Source organism: Elgaria multicarinata, chromosome 4, assembly GCF_023053635.1.
Source record: "Elgaria multicarinata webbii isolate HBS135686 ecotype San Diego chromosome 4, rElgMul1.1.pri, whole genome shotgun sequence".
Lineage (NCBI taxonomy): Eukaryota > Metazoa > Chordata > Lepidosauria > Squamata > Anguidae > Elgaria > Elgaria multicarinata.
The window spans coordinates 23,746,393-23,764,156 of record NC_086174.1 but is presented as its reverse complement, the minus strand read 5'-3'; the positions used below and the strand labels follow the sequence as shown (position 1 = coordinate 23,764,156).

Here is a 17,764-nt window from a genome sequence, read left to right as displayed (position 1 = left end):
CTCCTTTTCAAGAAGCTAGAGTCCTTAAGCATGCATCAGTGATTTATCAATAGATCATCTCCTTCTAAACTACCACATCTGACTGAAGTATGCTCCAAGCAGTGAGTGTGGAAAGTGTGGGGTGCGGGTGAGGGGTGGAGACACAGGCATCCATAAGATAATTAGATTCCTAACCATGACAGATAGAAGTCAATCACTGGGATTCTTCCCAATTTAGTTTTTATAAAGTTCAGCACATCTGAGCCTTTGAATAAGTCTCACTGAGTGTAATAAGGCTTACTTCTGAGTAGATTGCAATGCCGCTCATCAAAGTTCTTAAAACCAAAAAAGGTTTATTTGCAATGCTGAGTAGGATTGCAATGCCGCTCATCAAAGTTCTTAAAACCAAAAAAGTTCAAAAAACCAAAAAAGGTTTATTTGCCTAGAATCCCAGATTTCTTGAGTTCTTTTTGATGCTACCTTTTCAGCTGTTGATCTTCAGGAAGCCCCTGTGTTTTGAAACATTAGGCCTCTTCAGTAGCTAATTGATAGCTACTTAATTCCCCACCCCCAGCACTGGAAGTCTGCTGCCAAAGGCAAAGAGAGCAACTTTCAATTTATTCCCCCCACCCCCATTACAAGCTTTTCAGCTCCTGTTGTTGGGAATCAGACTGTGTTTTTGTTTTAATCTAGGTATATTGTATGATATGAAGTTCATGAATGGGCAATAGGCACTTGAGAGACATATTTTTAAAGGACAGAATCCTTTAAACAGCCAGCATGACCCATCTCTAGTACAAAGGGGAGCTAGCAGGTGTTAAAGCAACTGGAAACTAGCAGAAACACTTGTTTCTAGAATGGGACAGGTCAGCAGAGCTCATAGAAGGAAGGTCCTGCTGAGTTGTCCCAATCAGGAGCTGAGCCTTTCCGCTCATTTTTAGGGTAATTTTGCACTAGCGATAGCGCTTGTCTATTGCAATCGTATACTTGTTTTCTCAGAAACCCCACTATATTGATTCAGACTTATTCTGAGCTAAATGTGTATAAGATTTATGCCTTAATGCTGCTTTATAGGCAAGTAGTAGTTGAATGCAGCAGAACATACATGCCCTCAAGTTATTGCTCTCATTAAAGAGGCCATCAAGAAGACTGCCATGCTTTGCTTGCAGAATGACATTGAGTGACACTGTTGACTTTGCCCACCTGTTTTGTGGCTGATTTCAAGCTAGGAAACTTAAATATACCAGTACCAAAAAAAAAATGTATTTCAGTGATGCACCCACAACTTTCTCCTGAGCAAGAACACAACCTCGTTCTTGCTCAAGAGTTTTATAAAGAAGTTTGTTGAAGTACATATTTCTACAAGTGGAAACACATGAATAATGGGTCATTAGGGCAAGTTGGAGGAAAGGAAGCTTGTTCTAAGCTTTTATTGTGATTTTATCTTTGTCAGTCACTTTGTGAATTCTTGAGATTGAGAGTTAGGGTATAAATATTATAGATAGATAAATTGCTTCTGCTATCTAACATTTGAACTAAATTTCTTTAGGCCCAACTTTCACACATAAGCCCTTTTAACACGTAAAGATTCTATGCTTGGTGAGACAGGATCTGCCTCTAGTACTGCTTCTTCCGCTCATGTTAGACATAAGATATAATTGATGCCTATGTATGCATAGGCCCAATAATGTACAGTCTTTACACCAGCTCCTGCCAATTTTACCTGTTAAGGATTGCATGTTGTTGGGCCCATAGGTGCTGGGCTTTATCCATGTATTTGTCAGTTATATACGATGTTTAATTGGTTTGAGTAATATCCTTATTTCCCATGACAGGGAGATGCATTGTGTTTTGCCCATCAAGTGCTGTGGGGGCTTAGGCCTTGATGAACTCCTTCCTATAATTTTAAGGGGGATGCATTTTGTTCATGACAGCTTCACACTTGCCACCTGTCACTTTTACAAGTTTCCATACATGGTGGTATGTGCATACTTCTCCTCTCCCACCCACCCCATCGGTGTCTCAATGTAAAAAATAATAATCATAAAATAAATGGAAGGGTAGCATAAAAGGCATGTAGTGGACAATTGTTCCCTCATTCTGAGTACGGGTACCCAAATGAACATGTGATCTGGGAAATTTGAAGAATTGGAGAAGCAAAGGAAAGAATGTCTTTAGTTTTTCCACCCCTGTCTTCCCCTAGTGCAATTTCATGTGGGACCCTGGTTTATTTCTTTTCCTTTAAAATAGTTGTAAGTTGCCCTTTAAAGTACAAAACCGTTACAAGGTATCTTATCCTATATACTAGGTATGGGATGCAGCCAACAGGGATTCCCCATCTGCCCACCAACTTTCTACCCAGGCCCAAATCTCTTTCCTGCAGGGGAGACGGGGAGGAAGCTGCTGAATGATTCAGTCCTGCCTGCTTGAGGGTAATATTGAGGCTTCCTTGCTTACTTGTGAATAGACGTGCTGCTCAGGCTTGATTCTTAGTAGAATCATAGAATCATATACCCTATTTCTTCGATTCTAAGATGCACTTTTTTCCCCATATAAACATCTCTAAAAATGGGGTGCGTCTTAGAATCGCGGGTGTGCCTTAGGGTGTTTTTTTTCTGTTGGTGGTACTGAAACTAGTGTGTGTCTTACAACCGATGGCGTCTTACCATCGAAGAAATACAGTAATAGTAGAGTTGGAAGGGGCCTACAAAGCCATCGAGTCCAACCCTCAGCTCAATGCAGGAATCCACCCTAAAGCATACCTGACAGATGGTTGTCCAGCTGCCTCTTGAATGCCTCTAGTGTGGGAGAGCAGAGGCTTGTTACTTTTGATACTATTTGAAGGTGTTGCTGAGTGATTTGGTCCTGCTTATTTCTGAGTAGGCTTAAATCAGTAATCATACTTTGGACCCGGCTATAAATGGAATGTGGCCCCCTCAGGCATTTCCCAGGTTGGAATTTGGTCCTTGGGCTGAAAATGATTCCCCACCCCTGCGATATGCTAACTCATTCTCAGAGCATGGATCTTTATGTAACCAAAATGGCACCATCTACAATCAGGGAGATATCGGTAAGCTTGTGGGAGCCCTGAGGTTTGCAGAAGTACAAAAAAAAACCCAACCCTTTATCTTGGTTACCACTTTGTGGTTTTATCCTGTTTTAACTGATGGTTTTTATATTATGTTTGACTAAGTTATTGTAGTTTATGGTTTTGAGTTTTGTCTTATAAACTGCCCAGAGAGCTAATGAGTGGTATAGAAATGTAACAAATAAATAAAGGGATAAAAATGGGAAACTGGAGGTGAAATAGAATGGTGTCATGGAAGAGGGCATAGCTGGCTAGAACTCTCAGAAGGAGCACTGCACACTGCAATGTCTTCTTGCAGTTCCTACTTGTACAGTTGAAAATTCAGAGTTGAAATAACTTGCGGTCAGGGCAAACACATATGTTAAACAAATGAATGAAGATGGCCTGCCTTGTTTCAGCATTCAGACATTTGACTTAATTTGCTTAAACAGTATTAAAATTCTGTTCTTGGTATTTTGGTTGAGGATGCCCTTGTTTTACCTCAGAAGCCTGGTGCTGAAACCTTTCTCTAAGTCTTAGAGGGAGGAGGGCAGGGATCGTTTCCACAGTTCATGTTATGGTTTTAAAGCACTCCCAAGTGCCTCCAAAGTACAGTGCAATTATGTGGATGATCCCCAATCTGTCCAAGAAGAAACCTACAGGATAGGATCATCTGACCATCCTACTTGGCTCCCTAACTCAAACATTAACCAATTCCTAATGAGAGCCAACCACACAAAACCAGGTATCCAGACTACACTGATAACATATAAAATGGCCATATGAAGAAACAGAGTGAGCATCTGTCAAGTAATGGCTTAAGTTTAGGGCAACCTGATGATGTAGGGGGTTGAGAACAAAATCTGCTCTTTCACAATGTTATATTTTAATGGCAACTATAAAAATCGCTTACCTGGAAAACTAATATTAGAAAAGGGATATATATTTAGTAGTCTTTTGATGTTAAGCAGCAGCTGGGGAGAAAAGCAGGCAGCCAGCTCAAATGATCAGCCAACTCCTCAGATCACCAACTGCTTTGTGGGTCATCGTTCAGAATTGTTGCTTTAATGCACTTGCAGATGGATAGGAATTCTTTCACAGAGTTTTACTTGTGCTTAACTTTCAGGAATATCACACATCTTTCAGTTCTGTCATTGGCTTCACTTTTATCTTTTATCTTAAAAGTTAGTGTTGCAAAATACAATATGTCTAAAATTCTTCTTGAACAGAAGATTTTGTATATTAATATGAAACAGTTTGCTTCTGAACACCTAAAGCTAATGAGCTTAGAAAATTTAAAGTAATGTTATTGTTGTAATTTTATCCTTTATTGAAGACTGGAAGTCAAAGTGAAATTTCATTATTATTGGGTGCTGTAGTAAATACAATGATTATGTAAGATATATGAGCATATATGGTGTACTACATTTTGTAGCATTTGTATCTGAAAATGAGGTCTCTGAAATAAATATTTCAATGAAAAAGAGACACTAATGCTGCTCCCTCTGTTTAAATCTTACACATGTACATGTTCAAAGCCTGTCAAATCTCATTGCTAAAATTCCAGTTAGATGCATACTTTTGTGCTCCATTACATGCAACATTTTAAAAAAATCAGTGTTTCATCATAAATTGAAAGCCCTAAAAGTTTTAGATAAGGAGTACCTGTCACAGACTGCCTAATAATGTATGAATGCTCACACCCATCCTTCCATTTTAAATCTGCTTTAATCACTTATTGATATTTGTATTATAAGCTACCTTGGAGATCTTGTTCAGCATATAAGGCAAGAGGGATAGAAATCAATTTCCCCCAAAACTTTTAACTTTGTCCATGCCCACTACGTAAGTGTTCACTGCTGCCAGGTTTTATTTGTATTGTTTTTATTTTATACATTAAAATTGTTATATAGTGTTTTATCATCTTGCATTTTATGATTTTAATTGTTAACTGCCCAGAGAGCTTGATTATTGGGCAGTATAAAAATGTAACAAACCAATATAATAATCATTTTGATTCATTGTGCAATAAATGACTTTACTAAAGTGTTGTCTTCCTGTCTTTGAAATTTAGGTAATCTAATCCATGGGTAAAGTTGGGAAGATGTGGAATAGCTTCAAATACAGATGCCAGAACCTCTTCAACCCTGAAGGCGGAAACAGAAGTGAAAATGTAGACATAAACTCCAATAATTCATCTGTTAGAGATAAAAGTGTTTTTGTGCCTGATCCAACCCAGCAACGACCAAGCAGCCCTTTAAGAGATGTTTCTTTACAACTGAGTTTAAACTCTTCAAAAAACTCTGCAAGGAAAAATCAAAACTGTGCTACAGAAATCCCACAGATCGTGGAAATAAGCATTGAGAAAGAAGGCGACTTTGGTGTTGCTACAGGAGCTAGACTTGCTCGAAGGGATTCCTACTCCCGGCATGCACCGTGGGGTGGGAAAAAGAAACATTCCTGCTCTACAAAAACCCAAAGCTCTTTGGAAAGTGATAAAAGGTTTGGCCGTTCTCGCTTGCAAAGGAGAGAGAGAAGATACGGTGTGAGTTCCGTTCATGACACAGATAGCGTTTCGAGCAGGACAGTTGGGAGTCGTTCTCTGCGGCAAAGGCTGCAGGATACTGTTGGCTTATGTTTTCCTATGAGAACTTACTGCAAACAAACTAAGCCACTCTTTTCCAACAAAAGAAAGATCCATCTTTCTGAACTAATGCTAGAAAAATGCCCCTTTCCTGCTGGGTCAGACTTGGCTCAAAAATGGCATCTAATTAAGCAGCACACAGCTCCAGTGAGCCCACACTCGACTCTTTTTGATGCATTTGATCCTTCTCTGGCTTCTACAGAAGATGAAGAGGATAGACTCCGAGAGAGACGAAGGCTCAGCATTGAAGAAGGGGTTGATCCTCCTCCCAATGCTCAAATACATACTTTTGAAGCAACTGCACAAGTTAATCCATTATATAAACTCGGGCCGAAGTTGGCCCCTGGCATGTCAGAGCTGACAGGAGACTGTAGTTTGACACCACAAGGGAGCTGTGACTTGGAGGAAGACACAACTACCCTTTGCTTGCAGTCACGTAGACAAAAGCAACGGCAGATGTCTGGAGAGAGCCATAGCCACATCAGCAGGCAAGGAGCTTGGAAAGTACATACTCAGATTGATTACATACACTGCCTTGTGCCAGATTTACTTCAAATTACTGGTAATCCATGCTACTGGGGAGTGATGGACCGTTATGAAGCCGAAGCACTTCTGGAAGGCAAACCTGAAGGCACTTTTTTGCTCAGGGATTCTGCTCAAGAAGACTACCTCTTCTCTGTGAGCTTCCGCCGTTACAACAGGTCTCTGCATGCACGCATTGAGCAATGGAACCACAACTTCAGTTTTGATGCTCATGACCCCTGTGTATTTCACTCCTCCACTGTTACAGGGCTTCTAGAACACTACAAAGATCCTAGCTCTTGCATGTTTTTTGAACCATTGCTTACTGTTTCGCTAAACAGGACTTTTCCTTTCAGCTTGCAATATATCTGCCGTGCAGCAATTTGCAGGTACACTTCCTATGACGGGATTGATTGTCTCCCTTTGCCATCAATGTTGCAGGACTTTCTAAAGGAATATCACTATAAGCAAAAAGTTCGAGTCCGTTGGTTGGAACGGGAACCAATTAAGACAAAGTGAATGGAGTTCAGAGTCCCCAGTAAGCTCTCTAAAATCTGTGCTTTTCGTGTGTGTTACAGTATAACTGCAACAAGCACATCAGTGTTTAGTTTTGGGGCAGGGGGTGGGAAATATTGTACTTTAGGCTTATTGTGTTTACGAGTGCATCAGATGCTGCCTGCAATTAATGAAACCTACTTGTGAATACCTCTTGAAACAATATGCAGAACACAAAATCACATCTTTGTTTTTAAAAGCAGGTTTTTAGATTATCATTTGCCAATTCCGATATACTCTTTTCTACTACAATTCCTGTAGTAATAATGTAAGGCAGCTATTGGGCATTGACTTCAAGTTACATTCAATTTCAGGATTCAGAACAAAGTGGGTTGCTGATTTTTCTTTTCTTTTGTTTGAACATGAGCACTTGAATGCCAACAGTTGTGTTCCAGTATAGTTGTTCTATCAGCATAAACACCACGTCTCAAAGTTCAGTTTTCCCCCTATCTTAGTTTTCACATTAAAATGTTTTAAGAAGAAAAATTGCAAGCAACAAGGAAAACTGTGCCATCACCTCGCATTTCTAAAAATCAATCATGTGCATTAATGAGCACTTATATGCATCTGCTCTGTTAACAAAACTTTGTTTCTAAATAGGGCTGTCTCCCAATTAGAGGCATATTAGTGAATCATGTGAGAATAGATGAGTGAAATCTGCATAAATTTGCATATGACTAAAATAGCTTTAAAAGAAGATACATTTTTATCAATGTCATATCTGAAGCATTTTCTACTACAGCCTTCCTCAATTTGGGGCTTCCAGAGGTGTTATACTACCAGCTCCCATCTTATCCAGCCAACAAAGACAATGCTTGGTGGGGAAGATAGGGATTGGAATCCTAACACATCAGGAAGGGGACCTGGTTGAGGAAAGTTGCCCTACTGTATGATGCAGAAGGGGGAATGCCTCTTCTAGTATGGCATGTGCAACTGTTATAAGTACTTAAAATATATAATTTATATATATTTAAAATCTGTTCAATTGGTTCACCTTCAGTCCATCAAAAGTGTTTTAATCGATTAATCAATATGCATTACAGCCCTGGTTCTAAAAGCAAGTTTTAGTAAATTTTTAATACACACAAAGTTCCAATGCCTCATAACTAAGCCAGCTAACTGCTGTTGGTATAGTTGTGAAGCTGAATTCTGCTCACCCATAAGAACCCTGACAGTAGTAACTGAATTTTGTATTAACTCAGAGGTCCTCATATTAATCCACAGGACACTGGTTGTCCATGAGCTACTTTCAGGTGGTCTGTGGAATAGTTGTAGAACAATCAATATCTGTATTTGGCCATGCACTTGATAATTATTTTTTTATGACAGAGATCAAGGCTGTTTTAACAAGGGCTCGTTTATTAAAAGGCTAACAAAGCCTTGGCCTAGGACCCATGATTTTCAAAACAGCACTGGTCCACTCTACTAATTTTTCCATAAACATTCAGTTAAACAGGCCTGACCTAGGGCTTTTGATTTCTGTAATATGGCATTGGATTTGATCATGCCAGTGCTGAAGGAAAAAATGCTACTAAAAATATGAGTTATGTGCTTTGGTTTGTAAAAAAAAAAAAAAAATTGCTGGGGATCTTGGTAGATCATTTATTAAACCTTTTTTGTTCATGTGGTCTGCAAAGAAAGTTTATTGCTCTATTAACTGATTTTCAAAACAGTATTTTTAACAATCTGCTAAAAATAGTAATGGCCATCTTGCTTAGTTATCACCTCAAGCTGATCCAGAACAATTAAAGTTCTATCTCACTTCTCTTTCCCCTCCTCAATGCATCAGAAATAAAGTTTCAGGCTTCATAGGTACTCTTGTATTTGTAAAATGTGTAGCACCGTGGTTTTTTTGGTAACTGGTAGATTGTGTTCCTCTTTGAGCAAAATACTTTTGAAAACTTGCTCTTTAGTTCTCCGCCCCCCGCCCCCCTTTGTGGACAGAACATAACCTGTTTTGTCCTAGCTGTGTTTGCACTAAAGTTTATGTTGGACTACAGAGTCCCTTGGGTTTTTTTTTTGCTTATGTATCTTGTACCAATGAGTAGTGCTCCTACTTTCTTAACCAGTTGCTACAGTATGTTCTTCTCCATGGCAGTGACTGTGAGGTATGGAAACTTCAAAGCTGCATATACAAGAAAAGTATACTTGTATGCCAACACTAACCAGTTTATCAATATGTGTGTTTTTCCTCTGCTTGCTGTGCCTTGTTACAGCTTTTTCGTGCTAATAAAGTACAGTATTTTCAGTGTTGTATATTTGCTCTTTTATATTTGCATAATATCTATTGTAGCAATTAACATTTTTAGATATGTTTTACCTTATATTTAGTATTGTTTGCATAAATGTGCAATTGAATAATTGCTTGTCAAGTCACCAAATCTCAGCATAAATTCAATTTTTCATCATACCAAAATACAGGTGTTTCCAAGCACATCAGAACATTTCACATATTACATATAGACAAATGCAGGTTTTCCCTAGGATTCACTCAAGAGAGCTAGAGCAAATCACATGATTGGACCTATATGAGGATTTTTTTTTATTGCATCCACACTTCATGTTTTTAGGTGTGTATCTAATACACCCCACTTCAAAAGAAATTGCACAGTGTAATGAAGTGTAATGAAATGCAAAACCACAGAATACCTGTAGCTATACAAAAATGAACAATTGTACCTATAGTTTCTGTACAAATGCCCACTTCTAAAATAACAAGTTATGTACCTAGAAAGACCTCCTTGGTAATATTTTAAACATCATGTATAGACTATCCCCATGCATGCACAGATGTTTTGATGGTTACATCAGTGGTTGTGCACACATTCTTAATTGAAATATATATTTCACAAGATGCCTTCAAAGGAAGTTTAGTACCTTTGAATTAATGTATCTTTAGAATTTTAGCTTCTTTTGTTAGAAACATTTCATTGTATATTATATTTGGAAAGTTTGATATAAAGACTTGTTTAAAGTGGACCTAAGATTAGGTGGCATTTCCGGATAAAATTGGTTTCCATTTCCCATGAGTGACAGTGGTAAAGGATGTGGTTTATGCCTGCCTCCCCCAATCTGGTGACCTCTAGATGTCTTGGATTACAGTGTCCATCACCCCCAGCCAGCATAACCAATGGCTGGTTAGATTATGGGAGTTGTAGTCCAACACACATCTGAAGGTTGGGGAAGACTGGTTTATACCTTCTATCTTAAATCAGGCAAAACAACTTTTTTTTGCGTTAAACTTTACAATGTAAAGAAATGCATTGAATTGATTATATAGGATCAGTGATAATAAAGATAAACTTTTGAAAATGTGGTTTTAGCCATTTTTATAGAAGATTCTTAATTTTGAGTAGGTATGTATAGGAGTGCCCTTTCAGATGAGTTCATATTTCAATGTTCATTGCAGTAGATGTTAAAATAATTTGTATCAACAAAATGTAATTGATTGTCCATCCAGATATTAACCATCTTCTAATGTATAAAATCACCTAAATCTGGGCTCTGGTTTAGACATCTATGATATTCCTTTTCTTATGGTGGAGGAGTGCATATGTGCCCTCCCCTTGGACATCGTTTTCAACTTCTGAGACAGTAGCGGTCTGTGCAAACAATATTGTGACTCTTGTGATTCTTCCCTCCTAAAGTGAGCCAGGGGAATATGTGCTCCTGTATAGAGTGTCTGTTCCATATGTATATGGGAGGTGAGTGTGTGTGTGTGTTAAGTTGTGCACCTCCAAAGGGCTAAATCTGATATCACATGAGTGGACTTAAGCTCATGGAGCAGGGGTTTCCCTTCTCCCCGACACTTCACTAATCTGCTCTGGAGGATCCTCCAACCTTCTGGATCAGATTTGGGATGCTCAAATTCAATCTTCCAGCTATGTCCTTTCCACTCGTGAAAGGACACCATTGGATACAAGCCAAGGATTGCAAGAGATTTTTTTTTAACCAGAGACCTCGAAGCTTGTATTACGAGCTTGAAGCTTGCAATCCAAACAACTAAACCGAAGTATCTTAAACTTAATTTACTTGAATATAATATGCAGTTTCGCAGATAATGAAAATGCAGATATTTTGCAGCATTTGCTCATCAATTTTTAGATGCATTGTAGCCTCAACATACAGAATTGTTCAGTCTTTCTACTTCAAGGCCAGAAGACTGCTATACATTAGAAAGTTAAGAAAAGAAGTTACTTTAGACTCCCAGAGAGCACCTTAAAATATTAATTTGGAAAACTCTCATTAGGCTAGGGCTGGTGGAGAAGGATAGGGGGGACTCCTGGCATTACCTGTCATTCAGGATTTTTTTTCTAGCTTAGCATTAACTGTATCAAAGGTGCTTTCAAATGTTATCAGATCTCACTTGTGGAATTCCTACCTTTTTGTTCTGAACATGTAAGTACTTCTCACTGATGTTAAATGTAAGCGTGTGATAATTGCTGCGCTTGTGAATGGGTTTGTGTAATTGAATATGCAACCTTTTTGTATATAAGCTGCCTACATTGTGTGTGTGGGGGGGGGGAGTATCCATCATGAAATTGTGCCCAAGTGTACCTTCCCGTTTCATGCTCCATCAGTTTGTTAGGTGGTGGTTTTGGTGGTTTTTTTACTATTATGGATGGGTATTAGTGTGAACTTCAGAACTATTCAGATCAGGGATTTGGGGTTTTGTACTAAAAAAAAGTTTTAAAGTGCCATTTATCTTCAGTGAAAATAATTGCACTTAATTTGTGTGGGAACATCTTGCTATTCGACCTACTGAAATGTCCTTCTCGTGCTTTGTCCAGTAGTTATCAAACTAGGGAAGGCCCTTCATAGTGGGAGGCTGAAGTTCCAGGGAGAGAAAGAGGATTTTGCACCAAGCAGAGCCAGAAACACACTGCTATGCAAACTGTGGAAGCTGCAGAAAGGCAGGGAATATATATATGGAAGTTTCTGGCTGCAGCAGCTGCTCTCTTTTCTTTCTTGGGCTGTCTAGTTGTAAGAGTGAGTCTGAGAGGCTCTGTTTTAGTCTCTTCTAATTGATTAATGCCATATCCAAAGTTCCTTTTTTTAATGTTTAAAAACATGTATACTCCACTTCTCTGCTATTTCAGGGCACCAAGGCAGCTTACAATCAAATTTAACAAACCAGTCATAGTAAATATAAAAAAGTAAATATAAAATTGGAAAGATAAAACAGCCAAGATCAAGTAGTATAACTCCCTCAAAATTTTTCATTTAACCAAAGGCCAGGGTGGGTAGACAGATCTTTAATAGGCACCAAAATATCAACAGTTTAGACATCTGATAGATGTGGCTAGAAAGAGCATTCTTATGCACACAGCAGTAAGCATACAAGGATTCCATGCACTTGGCTGTGAGGGGCATGCTCAAAAGTAGAGTTTTAGAAAAGGGTTGAGTTCAAAAAGTTTGAAAAACTCTTGACTTAGTCATAACCATGCTGTTAACAAGTGTAAGTTACATTTTTGTTGACTTCATTTCTTCATTAATGCAGTGCCTACAGAACTCTGCCCTTAAGTAAAGGAATTTAAAAGTGTGGCGAGTCCCCACCCCAAAACTTTTAGCTTGATTTTGGTTTGCTGTGTACACTTATTTTCCCTTTCTTCTTCAGTCTTGAAGTGGAACACACCTCACAATGTTAATCTCAGAAAGTTGGGCAATACTATATTCTTAGAAATTGTGACACTATTTTGTTTCTGGTTTCCTTTTGCTTAGTTTTTTGGCGGGAGGTTTGCTCACAAAGAGATAGAAACACATCTGACCTTGATGAGGTTTTAGACATGCTATAAAATAAGCTGACCTACTTAACTGTGCAGATATTGTTTAAAAATCAATTTGAGGCTAATGTGGCTTGTCTCTGAATCCCTTTTGAGAAACGTGTAGAGTATACCCTTGATGTAGATTTACTTCAACTTCGTGTCTGCAGGTAAGAATTTGGGTTTTACTATGGACATGCTTATTTCATCTGTGAAGGCAGGCAGTGATGATGGTTTTTATATTGCTGCTCTGGCTTTTACTCTTACTCCTGGCTTCTGGCAAAGACATGTACAGACTGTAGGACATGAAATAATGTGCTTAAGTTCCAGGACGGCAGATTTCAGTTGAACATCAGGAAAAACTTTGTAATGGTCAGAGCAGCTAGACATTGGAGACAATTACCTAGGAAGATATTCAAGCAAAAACTGGACAGCCATCTGTCAGGGATGCTTTAAAATGGTTTCCTGCACTGAACGGGGTTGGGTCACAATGCTTAAATGGTCCGTTCCAACTCTGATTCTATGAACATTTTTTCCTCTTCATTTTATAGCTGCAGCCTGTTCTTAGACGCAGCATTAATTAGTCTCGAAGAAATATGCATGACATTACTCTTTATTACTGTAAATAAAGAGCCACATAGCACACTTTCAAGTGTTTTCAAATCATACATACATTAGATGAGTAAACCTTATGGCAGCCTTATAAAATAAGCCAGAATTTTTGTCTCCGTATTGCAGGTTGGAGAGGGGACTGGATGGATTTGACTAATTTGTCAAAGGCCACCTACTGAGTTCATGGCACAGGATATTTTTGAACCCAGGACATTTTAATTTACAGCTGTTTTATAGCTACTATTTAAAAAAGTTAGGCTTCTCATAAGTTACCTAGAGATTTGAAGGCCCATTTTTTTTCAAGGACAAAAAAAATCCAAAGGGGGGGGGATCTGATTCCCCCCTGAATTTTCCACTTTTTTCCAGGCCTTCATAGTTCTAAAGCCAGCAGAGTAATTGGTTTGTGTACCAGATAGGGGTGTTCTGTCTTTGGGAGGGGGGGACATCTGTTCTATGGGTAAGAGAATAGTGACCTTGTCCAATGCCATCTACTGATATCATGACTGAGGTGAGCTTCAAACCTGGGTAGCTCACATTCTTTCGCTTTACATTCTGCCATTGCGTTTCTGGCAATGTTTTATGGCTTCAATAGAGCCACTTTATTATGAGCTGCATAAAGAATAAAAATACAGCGGGAGAGAGGATCCTTATTACGTTCTGATAACTCCAAAATTACACTTGCTTCAGTATTTCTCACACTGTAGTTTGAGAGCCCACAATACTAGTTAAACTTTTAATTAAAGGCTTTATGATCACGTGGTCATTGGCTGTACATTTCTCCATGATACCACCACCAGCAGTTGAATTTGGCAGATGATATATAGTTCTATTTTCTCAGAACATAATTAGTGTAGCACCTAACTATATTAGTTTCCTGACAACAGCAAATTATCCTTAATTCAGCATTTTACACAGTTTGCTTTATGTCACTTCTGTATTGTATTCAAAAATAATTGTGTTATCTGGATGTATTAACACATTTCAAAGCTGAAACTATTCTCTTGTCCTTACAAAATTGGAAAACAATCCTAAAATGCATTGTTTACTGATTTATTAATAAATACTGACAAATACAAAACTGCCCCCAAGTATGAAATTCTGAATGATCGATTTACAGCCTGTTCTTTCCTTAACCTGAGCCTACCATTTGAAACACAATTCCTACTGTCGGGTTTTATATTGAGCAAATATGTTTAGGATTGCACTATGAAAGTGACAAGTTTGAGGTGATAAATTTATTAGGCCTGCTTCTGTTTTGAAGAATTCTTTAACCTGAAAAACTTGTTTCCTTGTACCACCTGCTTCTGCTGGTCAAAGTACAGACAATACCTGCTTTGGCTTTATAAAATTCTTACAGCCCGATTTAGCCTCATAACAGCCCTTTAAAGTAGGTCATGATTTCTTTTCTTTTAAAAGAGGGATAGCAGAAGTATTAACTGCATTGCTCAGTGGGGGAAATGTGCCTTAAACCTTTTTATGTCAGTGGGCACATTTGGAATTTTGAGAGCACTCAAATTTCATAGGTACTCTATAAAATGATTGTCATGGGAGGCTTGCCCAGTTATAAGATGGCTGCCATAATGCACACGGGCAGTCACAAATTGCTCATTCCCCATAATGAAAACTGGTGAGACTAAAAGAGAAGTGATTTGCCCAAGAATCTAATTGCAAGGCAGAAGTGAAATCTGAGATCCAAAATATAAAACCACTGTTTTGAACACAAATAAAGATGGCACTGGAAGGCAGGCCTTTGCTTTGCCTCTCTGCTAAATTTTTTTTGATTTTTAAAGCTTCAGAAATAAAAATTAGGAGAGGCAGGGCACCAAGAGAGATATCTGTGGGCACATTGCTGCCCACGGGTGACATGTTGAGTAATAGAGCAGAGGTGTGGTTGTGATGTAAATGGCTGTCAAGAAGGGTAAAGCCAACTTTGAGGGATCTAGAAAATGCATGGGATATCCTTCAAAGCATCCCCTCCCTCCGTGTGGAATTACTAAATTGAAAACCAGCATTTGGAAGGGCCATGTTGTGTGAATGCATCGACCTTATTATGCTGTAAGAATACTCATGGATGGAAACTGAACTGAGTGTCTTCCATCTCCCTCTGGCCTAATGGGCAGCATCTTGGCTACGCAACAGAGGATGCTCAGCGTGAGCTTTGCTGCACCCTTTGCAAAAAAAAAAATCACATGTTGGGGAGAGATAACAATATGCATGCAAAATGAAGCCTCTTGCTGCCAGATCAACAAGATATCGATTTGGGGGTGGGGAGGGCAGCAGTAAAAAGCCCGTTCATGATTCTCTTCCACAGCATCACCAGAAATAGTGGTAAATAGCCATTCATAGCAGTGTCTGATTGCTGTCTTAATGTGCTTCAGTTAATGTGATTTTTGATCATATGTGTGTGATTTTTGCCACAAGCTCTACTTTCCCTCTTTGACAGTGGTGTGTGTTCAGCTTCCCCCCCCCCCACCTCCTTGTCAGTGGCTGCTGCTTCAACCCCAATAACACTTTCTTGCCTGTTCACCATATTTGGTAAAGGGATATATATTTTTACCCAAGGTCAAGATCAGTGGGTGCGTTGGCTTTAATGGTAGAATATATTCCTGAGTAATGTGCTTTGCAGGGCTTTGGCTTAACCTGTCAACTTTTTGCTTCTGCGCCCTCTGGTTTCAAGTGGATTAATGATGTGGGGAAAGGCATGAATGATGCACTTTGCAGGAGGAATGGATTTGGATCCTTTCAGCTTTATACTTCTGGTGCATTTGAAGGAGCAGAGTACCAAATCAAACAGTGTGCCTCAGCAGTATGAACGAACTTGGGTCGAAATAGAAGTGAATGTGGCCTTTGGTGCAGAAATCGTCTAAATCAGGAATGTAAAACATTTCTGGTGACTCTCCACACACCCCTGCATCTGCTGCCGTGGCAGCACTACCCATGCTTTGCCTAACTGGTGCAGCAGTCAGTGAAGACCCCTTTAATTTTTGTGAACCGCCCAGAGAGCTTCAGCTATTGGGCGGTATAAAAATGCAATAAATAAATAAATAAATAGCACTAGCTGCAGTAGAAAACAACTTTGAGACAAAGATGTGCTCTTGCATCTATTTTTGTTGTTTATTCGTTCAGTCGCTTCCGACTCTTCGTGACTTCATGGACCAGCCCACGCCAGAGCTTTCTGTCGGCCGTCGCCACCCCCAGCTCCCCCAAGGTCAAGTCTGTCCCCTCCAGAATATCATCCATCCATCTTGCCCTTGGTCGGCCCCTCTTCCTTTTGCCTTCCACTTTCCCTAGCATCAGCATCTTCTCCAGGGTATCCTGTCTTCTCATTATGTGGCCAAAGTACTTCAGTTTGCTAATCAGGATCTACTGATAGATCTCTGGTTAATTTGCAGTAGCTTGGCAAGCATTTCTGATTCCCAATTGTTTAATAATAGCAACAGCAAAATGCCTCTCCCACTATGCTAAACTGTACTGCTGAAATTAAGGCAGGGGGAGAGAGATAGCTAGGAGTGGTTATTACAGGCCTGTGGGCTCTGTTCACTTCTGGTACTAAAAATACTTAAGCCTGGGCTTAGATTCCATTAATTCTAAGTGTATGCCTTCTGCACCAGGTTCCAGTTGGTGGATCTTGGGGTTCTGGTCAAAAAGAAAGCTGATATGCAAGTCTGAACTCCGTCCCCCACAGATTAACACCATCTCCTTATCAGTTTAATGTAACCATATTACAAGAGTGAGAACATATCCCAAGGAACAATGGTGGCAGGGTGTATTTAGCTCATTGGGAGTACTTCCACACAACACCCTTGCATACAAGGAGCTTAGTGATTATAAACTGATCTCCTTCACTGGAAATATGTAAGAAGGGTGAATGGCTTTCTATCAGGGATTATAGAGTTGCTTATTGAGCAGTGGGTTGGATTACATGACCTCCAAGGCCCCCTTCCAACTCTCTGATGTTATGAAAAGCTTGCGTTCTTGGATTCTCTATAGGTACAAACAGTGCAAATATCTGCCGAAAAGAACCTCCCAAGTATAGAGCTGCAGAGACAAAGAGGGAAGGGGTGTGGCAGCCACCCTTGCCGGAATAAAGGAAATTGCGCAACTGAACTTCACTATTGAGTAAGCAAGCATAGGATTGTGCTGCAGGGGAGGAGGAATAAAGGGAATCTAGCATGCAGAACTTGGTGCTCCTTTCCTGTCAGCTCTCCCAGCAGAATTGAATTGGTGAGGTCTTGGATTTCATGCCCTCCCATCCTTGTGCTCCCCCTACCAAGAACATGGGAGATATGGATGAAGATGCCTTGCAGGAAGCCTGATAACTTGCAGCAGTGGCTTCCATTCACAAAAAGTCAAGATACCAAACACTACAGAAGAGCTAGGAAAGCAATGGGGGGGGGGGTCCTCCAAGGTTGCCTGGGGAGCATGCCCAGGCTAAGTTGCTACTTGGGGCATGAGTAAGGCATGGTGGTGAGTGCGATGCGATGGTGACGTACTATTAAACTACCTTAGTACAGAAAAAGGGCTAATGATATATTCATGCAGCCAAGTGAAGTGTTGGGGAGTCTGTATAACCCTGCTGCCTAGGGATGATGGGGTTTGTAGTCCAACACATCTAGAGGATGC

The 17,764-nt window shown here is 39.6% G+C and overlaps 1 protein-coding gene across 1 annotated transcript in view; it reads left to right on the top strand.

Moving 5' to 3' along the window:
* SOCS5 (suppressor of cytokine signaling 5) overlaps nucleotides 1-17,764 on the top strand; it is a 243,245-nt gene that overhangs the window by 12,762 nt on the left and 212,719 nt on the right. The window contains exon 2 of the mRNA XM_063123968.1: nucleotides 5,121-9,015. Coding sequence (XP_062980038.1) covers nucleotides 5,133-6,731 — 1,599 coding nt within the window. The 5' untranslated portion in view covers nucleotides 5,121-5,132 and the 3' untranslated portion in view covers nucleotides 6,732-9,015. The remainder of the gene's footprint in view (nucleotides 1-5,120; nucleotides 9,016-17,764) is intronic.